Here is a 14,831-nt window from a genome sequence, read left to right on the forward strand (position 1 = left end):
TCTTTTCTTTCCTGAGCTCTCTTGCGGATGTTATCAGAATGCACTTTCAAAGTTGAAGTCATGGCTTTGAGTTTTTACGCACCACTAGAGGGAGCCCATGTACCACAATATCATATACTCATTAAAATAAGACTGTAGAACAAGTCAGTTTATTGAGTCATAATTTAACCAGAGAATTAAAAAAGTCCAACCTAATTTTCACAATATTACGTCTTTTATTTTGAATATAGGACAATATTATCCAAATGTAAGGAGTAAACTGTTTTGCTTGTCAGCAAGTGAGTCTTCTCCTGATGTCTTTCTCCAATTCAAGTAGTTTTTCATAAAGCGCCTCGCACATACTGTCGTCAATGTCCATCTGATAGAACACAAACAATAGTTTGGGCACGGTGCCCAAATGTCAAGTGCTCTATTTGTGTGATGGAATTCTGCCAGACACTTACTTGCCGTGGCTCCGTGTAGTTTGCACCAAGTCCTGATGTTAAGCTGTGATATTTTGCTCGTGGGTCCAGAGCCTCTGGCGCTTGAAGGAACAGCCAATGCTGTGGAAGTCCATTTCGAGTTACGCTGAAGTATGTTATTTCTTATTAACCCTTATGATGGGTTATTTGTGACATACCAGTGACCCCGCTCCGTTATATGGCGTGAGAGTAAAAGTATTGGTGAAGATCCTGATCTGTTCAATAAAGAAAACAGCAGGTGACACTTCAGAAAAAGCCAGAAAGAACAGCAAACATCACATAGCACTCACCAGCCACATGAATGGCATGATTAAAGTCCAGAAGAAGGAGGGCAGGATACCATAAGTGAGATTGGTCATCACCAGTCCAGGACATATGACGGAGGAGAAAAGCCCCTGGTGGAAATGAAAACCAAAATACTTACACACAGAGCTATTTGCATCTTGCGGTCAGAAATTTAAAAGCAAAAAAAGATTTAAAAACGAGCTACCTATAAATGCAGTGTTTGCAATGACGTTCTCGTGCAAGAAACAAACCTGGCTGTTCTTGTGTCTGTTCAGGGCCACACTGAGCATGTCAGAGGCATACTTGGACGAGCTGTAGGGCTCCGTCCCATTTTTGTGCTGGATGTCCTCAATGCTGAAGGCAGTGCGACGGGCGTTACTCGAAGAGGTCCACACCACATGTGACGTGTGACCCGCCTCGCACAATAGAGGCTCCAGCTCTCTGACCTTGCACAAGAACAGGACTGTCAAAGTGCTTGGTGTTGCTAATGAAGCGATATTAACAAAATATCTGATTGTTTGCTTGGGTCAGTACCAGGAGGAAATGACCAAATAGGTTTGTGGCGAAAACCTCCTGGAGACCGTCACAGTTGAGGCGGTCCTGCTGTGTTAAGAGACCCTCTGCTGTGGCAAACATGTTGATGGCCTTACTGTTGAGGGGAGAAAACACGGGACATCAATGCACAGACTGTCAAAAGTGGCCCAAATGAGATTTGAAATAAATTGGACTTTTACCTTGAGAACAAACCTTTGAAAAAAGCTTTTACATCCACCTGTGGATTGGGCATTATTCCTGCATTTAGATACAAAAAGTCAATTCTTTTGTACCTGCAGAAAAAACAAAAATTAATCCATTGAGCGTGTCAAATGTGTCACGATTGGAATGTATCTGACCTGGATCTGAGTTCTCCGGCAGCAGCGAGCACCGACTGCACAGAACCCACATCCAGCTGCAGTAAATCCACTCGGGCCTTGGCGTGAGACGCCAAGAGGGCAGAGCGGGCAGCCTCGGCCCGGTTCATGTTTCTGCACGCCAGACACAAACGGAGCTGGATGTGCTCGCTCAGAAGCCTTTCGCATAAAGCAAGACCGATACCACTACAACAAGAAGACAAAGATACTGTTGATGACAGTGCTTTTGGTACCAGGGCCATTGTACATTCATGTCATGGAATAAATATTAGAATTTAGGTTAAATGTAACTAATCACCCTTTCAATTAGATTAGGTTCCCAAATCAATTACTGAGGTTTATGCAATCTGAGGTGGGTTAGCTCACTTGTGATCATGATGATTTATGATGACGATATGAAAATCACGTGTAGCTTACCTGTTCGCGCCGGTTACAATGACAACTTTCTCCATGTCTGACTGGTAGTTGTTCCCGTTAGACTGACAATAGTTTACGAATGAATAAACCAGACAGAACCCGTTCGAGGGCGGTCCAATTCCCATGGTGCCATGGTTCGATTCCGGTGTAAACAAACGAGCCAATCCACGTGGACTAGGCGATAACGTGGTACGAAGGCTAGCCAATCAGCTTAGAACTACGGCGAGCGACGAGAGCCAAAACAAAAAGCATTGCGCAATAAACGAGTAAAATATACAGCACGTATTCTGTATTACCGTTAGTGGCCATTAAAATGTGAAATCCCATAAGTTTTCTGTATTCAATACCTTGACAAAATAAATGTATGCATTTTCTGAAAATCACTTTATTTCAAATGTTTAAATCCACACCTTTTACGAATGTTTGTTTCTATCTAATATAGTCGCCTTGACCAACTAAAAGAGCTATTTTATCAAGCAGGTCAGAATGTCGCTTCATTATTAGACAATTTATATTTTACACCTTCATTTATTTCTATACAGCAACAAATTAGTAAAAGATTATACAGAATATGATTCATGAAAATACATTATAAAAGCTCGACAAATACTTTCAACCCCCATCATAATAACACTAACCTATAAAGACACCAAAGTACAAAATAATAAATACATTGAGTAATTTAATATGAGAACAGTATATCGAAAGGTATATTCAGTTGCCAATTTATAAAATACACAGTCCCATGGTCACCAACTAGCTCAAAACAACTGGTTAACATTTGCAGGGTTGATTGTCACTCAACATTTGCACAAAGCAGACCCTGCAAGTTGTGCTTCGCAGACAAAACGGACATCTTTTATGCCAAGTGCTCCACCAACTGACTGTGTATGTCCTGAAAGCTCGGCCTCTGTTTGGCATTTCTCCTCCAGCAAGTCAACATCAGGTCATGATACAGGCCGTCGGGACAACAAGGTGGCTGTGGCAGATAGACCTGGACAAAAAAAGATATTGTCACTTTAAAACAAAAAATGCAAATATACGGTATTTCCTGCATCTAAGTCCAAAATTGAAGATTGTATAAGGTGGCCAAAGGTGTGCCCCTCACCTGTTTGCCATGGTCCCTGAAGAACTCGCCCGTGTTCTCAATCACCTGCTCATCAGAGAGGTGGGCGTAAGGCTGCTTCTTGCAAAGAGTCAAGATTTCCCACAAAGTCACCCCGAAAGCCCACACGTCGCTAGCCATGGTGAATTTGCCCTGAAATCAGGTCAGAAATGATTTTAGGACCGTCTGGAGTTGGACTGGATCGGTCCCTCAGAGGACTCACCAGCAGAATGCTCTCCCAAGACATCCAGCGGATTGGCAGTACAGCTCGGCCCTGGATCCGGTAGTAGTCCCCGCGGTAGAGGTTGCGACTCATGCCGAAATCGGCAATCTTGATGGTGTAGTTCTTCCCCACCAAACAGTTTCGTGTGGCCAGGTCACGATGGACAAAGTTGAGAGAGTTCAAGTACTTCATACCGGAGGCTATCTGCACGGCCATGTCTATCAGTTTGCTGTAGCTAAAGGGCAAAGGTCAGCGAGACGATAGCGGTGACGGACGCGCACCCGAAGGCGCATTCGATGTGATCGTCGAATCTACCTGACCATCCTCTCGTCTGCTTTCTCCTCCCGACCTTCCTCTTTTAGTCGGAGGAACTGGTTGAGGTCTCCGTTCTCCATGTACTCGGTGATCATACAAAGAGGCTCGGTGTCCACGCATACGGCCAGCAGGCGGACAATGTTGGGGTCCATCAGGCGAGACATGATTCGGATCTCCTCCAGGAAATCGTTCCTTAGGTGTGCCACAGAAAAATGTTCACCCCATCAATAAACGCAGAAATCACAAATTTCAAGTTGTCTGTAATCCTTTTTCTGATGCTTGTAGATGGAAACATCCATTTTGTGCTCAAGTGATAAGAGAAGCAGCTAGCGAGTAACCTTGCGTTCCTGTTGGCATCTTCTCGCAGCGTTTTAACAGCTACAAGTAGGGGTGCTTGGTTTGACCCTTCTCCGGACGACTCGCCGTCTAAAAAGGCCCGCATGCCTTCTGCTTCGCACAAGTGCACCTAAAAAAAACATTTGGAACGTTCTGCTTCGCACAAGTGCACCTAAAAAAATTTGGAACGTCATTTTCAGACATCCAAACCTCAAAATTAAAAGCACGCACCTCTCCAAACTGCCCCTCTCCCAGTTTCTCTTTGAATGTGAGCTTGTCTCGGGGGAACTCTTTCACGGAGGCCGCCGCGTCCGCGTCCCCGCCACCGCCGGCGAGGAGATGGAGGCTGACAGCCGTGATGGATCGGCTGTTGCTGCCGGACCCCTGCAGACTGATAATGTCCGCCTCTGCATAGTGGGGGGCGCCGTCCGAAGCGCCGGCCGCTGCGAGAACCCCGTAGGAGCTGCTCGGTCCTGACGCGCGCAAGGAATCAATGCAACCTGGATTGATTGCAAATTGGATTGATTTCATCCATTCATCTGCCATATGTGAGCTCACCCAGGTGCTCGGCGAAATGCGCAAACTCGGGCAGTCTCCGGATGAGACGGGAAGGCTCCTGGTAGTCGGAGCAAAGCGGGAAGATCCTCTCATAGGTGGAGTTGGAGGTGGAGACAGAAGAGGACGTGGATGAGTGCTGGAAGGAAAAGGCCCTCGTCTGAACCGCGAGACGTGCCGTGAGTTCCTCATCGAGGATTCGCCGCGATGCCTGTAAAACGGACTTTGAGTTACTGGCAACGCAGACGAGGAAATCGATCACGCTCAAATGACCTTGGCGCACCTTCTCAAGCATGTTTTTCCACACCTGCCGCCACAAGATGATAACGATGATGGTCAAAAGGATCGCGATAATGGCCACCAAGCAGCCAATCAGGATCCTTGTATTGCTGTCATCCACTTTGTGAGTTGGGTCGTCCCCTAAACAAGATGGAGAGTAACTAAAAGGACTCTTGCGCAAGGGTCCCATTTAATTGTCTGATATGCAACCAGCAGGGGGCGTTGTCTGCTTACAAAATGAGCCGTTTCGGGTTCTTTATGCAATTAGCTGCCCTTGTGGACTGAATGGAGGGGGCATGCTTAGCATCCGCTCGATTCAAGCAATGATGGTACACAGATCAGCGCTTTTGCTAACATCAAATTCTGCTTTTACAAGTCAGTGAGTGAGATGAGCAAAGCTAACCCGGTAGTGTGTTAGTTGGATGCCCATGCTTCCGGGGAGTCAAAGATGTGTTGTACACCGCTGAGCCTGTCGGGGGAGAAGATGAAGATGGAGGCGACAGCATCACCAGCCGCAAAGAAAAAAAAAAAAAAAAAAAGAAGGAATGGACAGAAAGACATGATGTCGTTGCACCTGACTGGAAGGCCACTTCGCTCAACAGCATCCAGAGGTCACTGAAGTGAAAACGGCATTTGATGGCCACGGCGGTGCGGTCCCCGAGGGGCACGGTGACAAAACGGGCGCTTTGGCTCACATTGTCGACGGGAGGCCTGAAGGTCATGGGCTCAGACTCCCAGTCGGAGCCCGAGCGGAAATAACAGGTGGCCTGTCTGAACATCCGGACCCCTCGGCTGAACATGTTATTGCAGTGAACCTGCGGACGACAACTGCGGCTAAAGCGCCTTTTTGTTTCTTTCGTTTCTACACTTTGTCTCATCACCTTGACGGAAGTGAAGTTTCGGATGCGGTCGAACTGAAAAGTCATTTCCACGTAACCTTTGGGCCAGCTCCTGTTGCTCCAGCCCACGTAGTCGTACCCCGGCCACATGCCGTGGATGTGACTGTGGAGAAAATCGTCCAGACCCCAAGTTCCGTCCGTCAGCTGGCCCAGACCCTTGCTCATTCTAGAAGCGACAAAAAAACGGTTGGAATGAGCTCCATGTAGCGTGCGTCGAAGGTCCTCACTTTTCCGCTGCTGCTCCGTCATACGCCGAGTCATTGAAGTAGACATCCAGGCCTCGATAGAGCATTTGGTGCCCCTCTGGGATGGTGTAAGACATCAGACCATCTAAAAGCGAAACAGAAACCGTGGTAAAAATCCAAAGGTCAAAGTGACCGATTGAGTTTCAGCTTTGGACCGACCGAGCCATTCGCAACCGTAGAGCTCAACTCTCATGCACGCTATCAAAGAGTGGTCGGTCACTGGCATGAAGCGCACGTATCGAGCGATGATGGGAGGTTCCAGATCCTTCAGCACCACATCGTATGCGTTCCTGTTGCCCTCAATGACCTAGTGGAGGAAAGTGGAGGAAGATTTCAACGCAACAAAGACCTAAGTGAGTGCTGCCCCCTTGTGGTGGATGAGGGCGTTGACTCTCTGTACATTATTGACTGTCACTGAAGCTGGAGGCGACCAGGGTTATTACAAGTGACCCCCCCCCCCCCCCCCCCGCCTTCCGGCCAGCGATGGCATCCTCACCTGTCGCCCCTTCCGATCACTCCATCCCAGCCAATCAATGCCATCGCGACTGTACTTGATCCTATATCGCTGGGCAAATTCATTCCCCATGCCGTCAGCGTGGCGCCCTTGCGTGCCCACCAGCGTGAGGAAATGCAGCGAGCGGAGGTCCACCTGGAGGTATTCTTTAAGCCCGTCAGATTCGGCTAAAACGTCAGGACACCAGGCCCCGTCGCCGTCACCGTTGTCCGAATCGAGCCTGCGCGGGATCAAAACAATCCGTTTGGGTGCTCACATTTAGAAGGTTAAATAACAAAAGGAAAGCTATAATAAATAAGAACATGCCTCCCAAATTTTGCAGCAGTTGACTCAGACCACTGACTGGAAGCGGAGATGTCCTCATCCTGAATCTGCCCACCAGTCATACCCAGAGGATAGCGACACATTTCTACAAAGACACGACACAAGGCATCCTTCATACGTGTGTGTGTGTGTGTGTGTGTTTTGCCAGTCCCCTTCCTGCAGCTCGGCCTCCGCAGCCAAACAGAGGCGTGACTGTGTGAGTGCCAGTCTCGGAGCAGTCTCCACTTTGCTTCCTTTTTTTTTTTTTTTGCAAAGTTCCACCACATCCACGTGAGACACGTTTGACTTGATCAGCTTTTCACCTCCGTGCTAATTTCAACGATGCAAAAGTCACATCCACCACGGCTTGCTGTACCTGGCTCCTGTCGACGTTCCTAATAAAACGTCCGTTACATTGAAATCCGCCTTAGGCTGTGAAAATGTTCAAAGTGGGCAGTGTGTGTAGCTGTGTGCGCTGCCCACGACTACGCCTAAAAACCGCTCGTGAAAGGTCTGCCTGTTCGCACCATATTTGCTGTCTTACTTTGGGTAAACCACACACACACACACACGCACATGGGTCTGCACTCCGAGCCCACCCAACCACCCACCTGATGTCACTTTCCTTCTCCATCTATATATGCCAAGGTTAGTTTAAGACCACACGTGTCACATAAGAAAGCGAGCTGGTCTATGACTTGGTGGAACTTGTGCTGAAGATACAAACACCAAAGATACATTGGAGAGCAAGATGGATATCTACCTGGGTTAACTTGACAGCGTACGGCGGCGACCAGCAGGACAAAGACGACATGGCGCGCAGCCTCTTTCCGCGCCATGACGTTTGAGGGCCTGCAAATGCCTGCAATGACATTACAGTCCCGTTGGTTCTGGTGGGATGCAATGCTTTGCTCGCTCACTACTTGAACGTGCATAACTTGCATCTTTAGAGGGAGGCAAAGCCAGGATTTTTTTTTTTTGTGGCGCACATTTCATACACAAGGCACAAACAAGTAAAGATTACAAAGGTAGCTTATTCGAATTACTGAGAGAAGAAATGCTGATAACCTTTAAACACATTTACAAAAGATTTACAAACATTGAAAAGCAAAAAGGAAAGACTTTCCGGAAGGTTACGAGCTGCAAAAAATGGATCAGTCTTACTTGAGTTTGCGACTAGGAAGCCATCAGTCTCTGCAAACGATCTTCATCTTCAACTCGCTGGACTCTTCTGGACTTTATGGGAGTGGAAAGAGGAGGGGGGTGGACGGAGGCTGGTGGAAAGAAAGTGAGAAAATAACACTTTGGGTTTTGGAGGGGGAGGCCAGCCAACCTCCCACAATTCCACCTGATGCTTGAATTTTGCTCTGCAGAGGCAGAGAACGCTGTCTGCCGTCAGGCGCATCTTATTTCAGAACTTCTTCAGAACAATCTGGAGACTGAAATGTATGACTGTCAATAACGAAAGAAAGTCACTTCATTGACTGATTTTTCACACGCTGCTTGCTCCAGGCCATACATGTCCTATTTCGAATATTTCCATTCGAGTCCATCTAACACAGGATTACGCACGCTAAAAAAAAATCGTCTAGCAAAAAAAATCGTGGTATTAAAAGATTTCCTCTTTGAAGCGTTGCATGGAGCACTTTGTGTAAATCCATCTCCAGTTCAGCTGGATGTTTTTGAGAAGTTCCTCCCTCCCTCTAATGCCGTAAACACGATCGGGAGTGGATGATTCGACACGGGCTTATCCAGCTGCTCACCCGAAACAGACGAAGGAGCAACCGCTTAACTTTTGTGGATGGCCAAAGAGTCACATCACCTGCGGGAGGAGGCAAGTGGGCTTGTTGGAACATAAAATGAAAGTCATCTTCGTATCGCGTGTCAAGGAACTGCCCAGGGTGGCGTTAACGAACGAGCGAGCGAGCGGGCGCTATTTCTTCCCTTTTAGCGCCTTCTATTTGCGGGACACACGACCACACGGAAGACGAGCGAACACGTGAAAAAAAGATGTTTAATTTCACAAGGCGATACATCTACGGTGTGTTTGTAAGTGCACTTTCATTTTTGAGTGCCCTTGACTGAAGTTAGTGCGAGCGAGTGAGGAAAAAATGGCAATGAAGGACACATTTGGGGACGGCGCGTCCACCATTTAGTCATTGAAAGGCGACTTGCCAAAACTGGGCTGACACTTGGCCGGAGGTATTGGAAGGCACAGATTTGTTTTATTCGCCTCTCCAAAAGTGGGGCGCAACAAAAGCCCGACTGCAATATGGCGTCAATACATAATGCTTAACACGAGAGTTGGAAATAAACAGTGCGATGCAGTAGCATTATAAGACAAACAATGAGGGGGGGGGGGGGGGGGGTGCCCAGTTTTGCATACCAAAAGATGTCAGTCGGCAGCTTATAAGAGACAAAGATGGTCACATCCTTGCTGGATGCGTCACGCGTATTATTCCCGCAGTATGGTTGGTATGGCAACAAGCATGGAGCGCTGTGTTGTGGCAAGGCAGGGAAGCCAACCTGTTCACAAATCATGAAGATTACACACACGTCATCGAACACACTTTGCAAGGCATGCTGATGCCGGACTTGTATTACCTGCACAAGCTTTGTAACTACCATCTCTCTCTTTGTCTTTTCAATTATCAAAAAAAAAATCTTGCTGCATCCAATCAGAAACCTCCATTCCACCAGGCCTCAATTAATCACTTGCTGGCCTCCCTTTGTCCCTTCCAAAACAAATCAATCAAACCGATGGAGCCGTGCACGAGGAAACAGCAATTACCTGCGCTATGACGACCATCACAATAGAAAGAAATCCCAAATAGAATAGAAAAAGCCCAAATAGAAAGCCCAGCCAAGATGCCATTCAAAGCAACACAACTTAAAGCAGCAGCTGTAGGAAAGCGCTTCACATACGGGACAACCACAAAGACGGTAAAAATGGAAAATCGAAACACAAATGAAGACACCATAGAAGAACAGTAACAGTCGCAAGTCGGTCGAAAGCCAAAGAAGAAAAATGAACACTTACAGTACCGCTAAAGGAGTGTGCATGGACACGCCTCCTCTTTTACAGTACGTTGGTTGTATTGAACTGGCAACAAAGACAAGCCTTTCACAGTCTTAGCAAATGTGCCGAATGTGAACAATCGCAAACTAGAAGCGTAACATTCGTTTTTGCATTTGCATCTGCAGAGGTTTGGACAGTTTTCATTTTTGCTACTGATACGACATTTACGATTCAACATGCATGCGACTTCAAGCCCGCTTTGCCAAAACATTTGGAATTTTCCACCGTTTGGAAGTCACGAAAAGCGCGACAAAGTCAGAACTTAGCAACAAGTGCTAAGCGGGCCGGACTGACTCGTTTGGAAAAATGTGCGACCATCTTGAGTGCGCTGTCGGTGCCTCTACCTCTACACGGCCATCTCGTCCCCTAAGGAGTCCGCCAAAGTCTCCGTATTCAACACGTGGGCGAGTCGAACGCCGCCGTCCGGCCCGGCTCCCTCGCTGTGGCCCCAGCTGTCTCGGTCGTCGCTCTCATCCGTGTTGGACTCGTACTCTGATCCGATTCCCGATTCTCTAAAGCAGAGCAGCTCCAGAGCACCCAGCACCCGCTCACCCGTGGGTGAAGTGTCAGGCAGATCTCCGTCGCCGGGCGTCTCGCCCGCTCCGTCGCTTTGCTCCCGGCTGTCCGAGGAGAACCGAAAGCACTCCAGACGTACGGCGTCGGCGCCGAGGCCGCTTTCGGGTGTCCCCGCGCTTGACGAGCCCGACCCCGGGACGAAGGAGACCCAGGCCCCGTCGCTGATCTGGTGCTGGGAGACGGAGGCTACCGTTGACCCAGATGGCGTGAGTGCTTCACTGGGCGTGCTGGGGGGTCGTGCACGGAACGTGATCTCCAGAAGACTGTCCTGGGAGCCCACTAAGGACACACATGCTGAAGTTGGACAAATTGAACTCCACATGCACAGCAGACCACCCGTGCACCACTCACCGGATGACAAATGTGCTCCGGCTTTGAGCTCCAGCTCCTGGATCTGTTTGACCAGCAGGGAAATGTGCTGCAGCAAGTCCGTGTTCTGCTGCAGCAGCCTCTGAACTCGGGTCTGGGCCTCGCTTCGAGCGCAAACCTCCACGGACAGCTGGCCCCTCAGCACGTGCACCTGAGTGAATCCAATGCATGCAGAACATTTTTTGCTTTGCTGTTGTCAAAACTGAAGTCTTAAGCACCTGAGCTGATGCCGCCTGCGCCTGCTGCTCCTGCTGCTGTAACTGCTTGTGCAGGAGTTGGAGCTGGTGCTCGGAAGCGCGGGGGGGGGCCTCTGCGCTTTTGCCGGCCGGGGAGCTCAGCAGAAGCGAGCCGTCGTCGGAGCTCTGCCACGGGGAGGACGGCGGTAAACGAACCGCCGTTAGACATGACAAACTGATCCATCCATCCATCCATCCAACCGAAGCTTATTTTGAGGATCTCATTAGATTCTCCAGGCGTAGCAAATAAAAAGTCTGCTGGATGTAAATTGTCTAGAAGCATCCATAAATGTCACTTGGAAGGGGAGGGGTGGGGAAGGGAGGGAGGGAGGGGGCGTGCGCTAACATCCACCTGCTGTTCTGACGGAATAACAATGAGGGCCAGTAAAATGATGAAGTAGAATTTCCGTGGGCTACCTTGCCATTATTAGCGATGACCTTTTTGTTCCTCTCCAGGTCCGATGAAGTGTTGCACTCGATGCTCTCCTCTGTGGTGGCTTCAAGGTCGGTCTCCTCTGACAACGCAAACCTCTCGTGGGCTGCGGAGAAAAGAAAGTAGACACGCGCCAGGCACATTTGGAGGCGTGTTTTTATTCGGAGCTCATCGACAAAGGTGCGAATGATTCAATCAATGACTCAAACAACTCGCTGGCGCTAAAGTGCCGCCGCGGCACTCCGAGCTCATAAAAACCATCATGTTTTCACTCAGCTTTTTGTCCCCCCAGCAGGTGCAAGACAGGGAACTTGGTGTGACAATTGGTGAAATGGATCACCTGGCAGGTCATCGGGCTCCTTCTCCTCCGCCTCCTCGTCATCCCGGTCGTCCGTTTTCTTCTGCAAGGTCAGCTGGTGACACACGTCAAACGCCTGGCCTACTGTCCGCACGATCCGCATGGCCTGAGACTGCGTGGCGAGGGAAGGAGACCACAACGTGTGTGTGTGTGCATGCGTGTGTGTGTGTGTGTGTGCGTACCTTCCTCTTGGACTTGAAAACGTTGCAGCGGAAGCTGTTGCTTTCCCCGTCCCTCGCTATGTAACTGAAGATCTTGAGGTCTTGCGCGTCATGTGAGACATAAAAAATCCTGCCGGCAGGGCACAGTGTGTCAGCTTTTGTAAGAAACCAAACCAAAACAAAGTCTTCACACCTGAAAATGGGATCCTGCGAGACCAAGATGGTACTCTCGTCCCACGACCAACCTTTTCGCTGTCAGAAGGTCAAAAAGTGAGACGCCGAGTCAGCCTTTGAACGCAGTCGACGCATTGCGGGACTCACCTTCTTTTTCCTTAATATCACTTTGACAAAATCGGTGGAAACAACAATGTTGACCTTCTTCTTCTTGATGTTCTTCAGTTTGAATTCGTACTGCGAAAGCAGAAACGACGGCGTTAGCAGTTCAAGGTCACCCAAGCAAATGAGCGTCCACCTGAAGAGTTCAAATTGAGACTTGACGGGGGCGAGTGCGTGAGATGTTTGACGGTCAATTGAGGAGACGTCGTATTTTCTTTGTCCTCGTGTTGACAAGTCTTTCACTCGTCCTTTCATTCGTCCCCGCCGACACATTCGACCTATCCGTCTGGATTTCAAATGAAGCCTCTTGGTATTTATAGCATGCTGGCAAGCGGCCATGACGTCAGGCGAGCGCTCGACGGACTGGCCTTCCCGCTCGTTGATGTGTAACGTTTGCTAAATTCAATAATGCATCTTGTCACACACTCTTACTCGCCACTCATCCATCTCATCCGGGTGTGGGAATATTTCTGACATTCCGAACAGTGGCGGCTCAGGGGACTGAGAGAAGTGTGTGTGTTGACGAGGAGCTGGCTTATATGCCATTTCCACGCCGTCTACATGCAAGCAATGCCAAGCGTCGTGGCAAGACACAAAAGTGTCAGATGGAGGAGGCGCAACGTTGAATGGAATCACAGCTCAATTGGAGCACATTCACCTGGCACCAAATAAGAAAACAAAAAGCAACCGTGTCTTCATATGGACACAAAACGTGTCGGATTCATTCAAACATTTTCCTTTCTCTGTCCAGTGTCATGTTGGAGGACTCCAGGAAGATGAAAAGGGAACATTTACACTTGACAGAAATGGCGTGCGGCCAATATTGTATTTGTAATAAAGTCTTATCGACAGTTGGTGAGCATGAATCGAGAAATACGCGATTGCTTATTTGCTCACTTGAGTCACGCTATTGCAATGCAGCACAAATGCGGGCTTGGTTTTTAGGCTCTAAAATGTCAGATGAATCCATGAATTCACAGACATCATGGGTTTTAGGGAAAAAAACAAACAAGTGAAATACGTATCGAAGACGAGAGCATTTCCTCCACATGTATGCCAATAAGGCATGGCTATCCCAGATGAGGATTAAGTCCTCGTTGCGTGTCACTGAGGAAATGGCCGACCTCTATGTGACTCGATAAGTTGGATGTTAGATTAGATCTCGGCGCTGACCACCAGATCGTAAATCCTTTCCTCGGGCGCGTCTCACTGCAGTGAGAAGTAATTGCGCTGCAGTCGCCGGCCGGCTGGCTGGCTGGCTGGCTTGCCTTGTCCGAGCCTCGAGAGATGTTGATTTTTCAAATGGTCTGCCATATAAACCTCAGGCAGAAGGTCGCAATCTGGATATTATTTTACAACTCCCGATAAATTGGAGAATGTTGGAGGGGTCCTCTCATCACTGTGCATAAGACGTTAAACTCAAGCGCCAGGAAGCACACTCCATCGGTTGCTTGGCTTTAACCATTTGCGGAGATGAAATATGTGATTGTGTCTTACTCTGATTCTTCTCATGGCAGCAACTATTTCCATGCGGCTGCCAGGCCGACCCACTTCCAAGCTGCCAATGTACTGTAAAAAGGAAATTTGTGTCAGAGGCAGAGACCACCACTTGTTACGCTACTGTCATATTGCAGCGACTCAAACTCCTCATGACACACTTCAAACAGAATCGATGGACAGAAATGATGGGAAAGGTTTGGTCAAATAAAATACAGGTCAAATTGGTGCATAATTCTGCATCATGGCAATAAACAAGGTGCTTCATGGTTCCGAAAGAGCTCACATTTATGGCCAAACGACGGGGGACTTTACCTTTGCCTCGAAGCAGACTCCATGCTGGAACACCTCCTCGTTATGCATAGGGATCCTCAAATCGAGGGAGTCATCCACCAAATTATACTTGGTCACCCCTGGCATCGCTCATCCAGCGAATGATTGCGGACTCGACACTTGTTTGGCGTCAGACGCACGAAAGACGAGCACGGATGCGCATCTTTCGGCGCACTCTTACTCCCTGGAGGTCATCCGGGTCGAGGCGGATCGAAGAGCTGGAGAGTTGGGCTTGACGATCGCTGATCGATGTGCGCGGTAGCCGAGCCCCCACTAAACCCAAAATGATGCGTCCTTGCTCTGAGGCACGACCGAGGATTTGCGCGCCCGCTGCTGTCTTTCTGCAGATGACTCAACACATGAGTCTTGTTTGCGTGAAGCTCTGCATCAAGCGCTTTAAATGCTCAACGGTGACAGGCAGCGAGTGCATCTCATCCTTGAAAGTGGGTGGAAGAGAGGAGCTAAGTGGCTTCATCCAGCAGGAGTGGATGTTGTTTGTTTGCGTGACATCTAGTGGTACCACCGGGAACATCTCTGGCGACAACTTCAAGCACGCTTTTAATGTACCACAGCTGTCATGATATATATATTAAAAAATACTTAAA

The 14,831-nt window shown here is 48.6% G+C and overlaps 3 protein-coding genes across 7 annotated transcripts; all 3 read right to left on the reverse strand.

The window, feature by feature from the left end:
* Window positions 1–194: 194 nt before the first annotated feature.
* Window positions 195–2,225, reverse strand: LOC119136920 (3-keto-steroid reductase/17-beta-hydroxysteroid dehydrogenase 7-like). Its single transcript, XM_037275773.1, has 9 exons — window positions 2,075–2,225; window positions 1,640–1,843; window positions 1,481–1,573; window positions 1,281–1,395; window positions 998–1,192; window positions 752–856; window positions 620–676; window positions 444–542; window positions 195–358 (listed from the first exon to the last, which is right to left on the reverse strand). The coding sequence occupies exons 1-9, from the start codon at window positions 2,197–2,199 to the stop codon at window positions 272–274; spliced, it is 1,080 nt and encodes a 359-aa protein (XP_037131668.1). The 5' UTR covers window positions 2,200–2,225; the 3' UTR covers window positions 195–271.
* A 224-nt stretch (window positions 2,226–2,449) lies between these two features.
* LOC119136917 (discoidin domain-containing receptor 2-like) lies at window positions 2,450–8,281 on the reverse strand. 5 transcript variants are annotated; one of them, XM_037275769.1, is made up of 17 exons: window positions 8,013–8,281; window positions 7,612–7,700; window positions 6,852–6,954; window positions 6,528–6,765; window positions 6,191–6,338; window positions 6,014–6,116; window positions 5,769–5,952; window positions 5,462–5,702; window positions 5,291–5,356; window positions 4,892–5,028; window positions 4,612–4,819; window positions 4,285–4,526; window positions 4,056–4,183; window positions 3,718–3,909; window positions 3,403–3,637; window positions 3,183–3,332; window positions 2,450–3,068 (listed from the first exon to the last, which is right to left on the reverse strand). In XM_037275769.1, exons 2-17 carry the CDS (start codon window positions 7,685–7,687, stop codon window positions 2,934–2,936), a joined length of 2,586 nt encoding a protein of 861 aa, XP_037131664.1. In that variant the 5' UTR covers window positions 7,688–7,700; window positions 8,013–8,281; the 3' UTR covers window positions 2,450–2,933. The 5 variants fall into 5 exon arrangements, with proteins under 5 accessions (XP_037131664.1, XP_037131663.1, XP_037131665.1 ...); XM_037275768.1 differs by having other exon boundaries at window positions 4,285–4,553; XM_037275770.1 differs by lacking the exon at window positions 5,291–5,356 and having other exon boundaries at window positions 4,285–4,553.
* Window positions 8,282–8,844: 563 nt separating this feature from the next.
* On the reverse strand, window positions 8,845–14,764 carry LOC119136918 (carboxyl-terminal PDZ ligand of neuronal nitric oxide synthase protein-like). Its single transcript, XM_037275771.1, has 10 exons — window positions 14,209–14,764; window positions 13,894–13,965; window positions 12,382–12,471; window positions 12,254–12,312; window positions 12,082–12,190; window positions 11,882–12,011; window positions 11,526–11,647; window positions 11,091–11,234; window positions 10,855–11,023; window positions 8,845–10,782 (listed from the first exon to the last, which is right to left on the reverse strand). The coding sequence occupies exons 1-10, from the start codon at window positions 14,311–14,313 to the stop codon at window positions 10,274–10,276; spliced, it is 1,509 nt and encodes a 502-aa protein (XP_037131666.1). The 5' UTR covers window positions 14,314–14,764; the 3' UTR covers window positions 8,845–10,273.
* Between the last annotated feature and the right edge of the window lie 67 nt (window positions 14,765–14,831).

The sequence above is a fragment of the Syngnathus acus genome, chromosome 17, assembly GCF_901709675.1.
Source record: "Syngnathus acus chromosome 17, fSynAcu1.2, whole genome shotgun sequence".
Taxonomy (NCBI): Eukaryota; Metazoa; Chordata; class Actinopteri; order Syngnathiformes; family Syngnathidae; genus Syngnathus; species Syngnathus acus.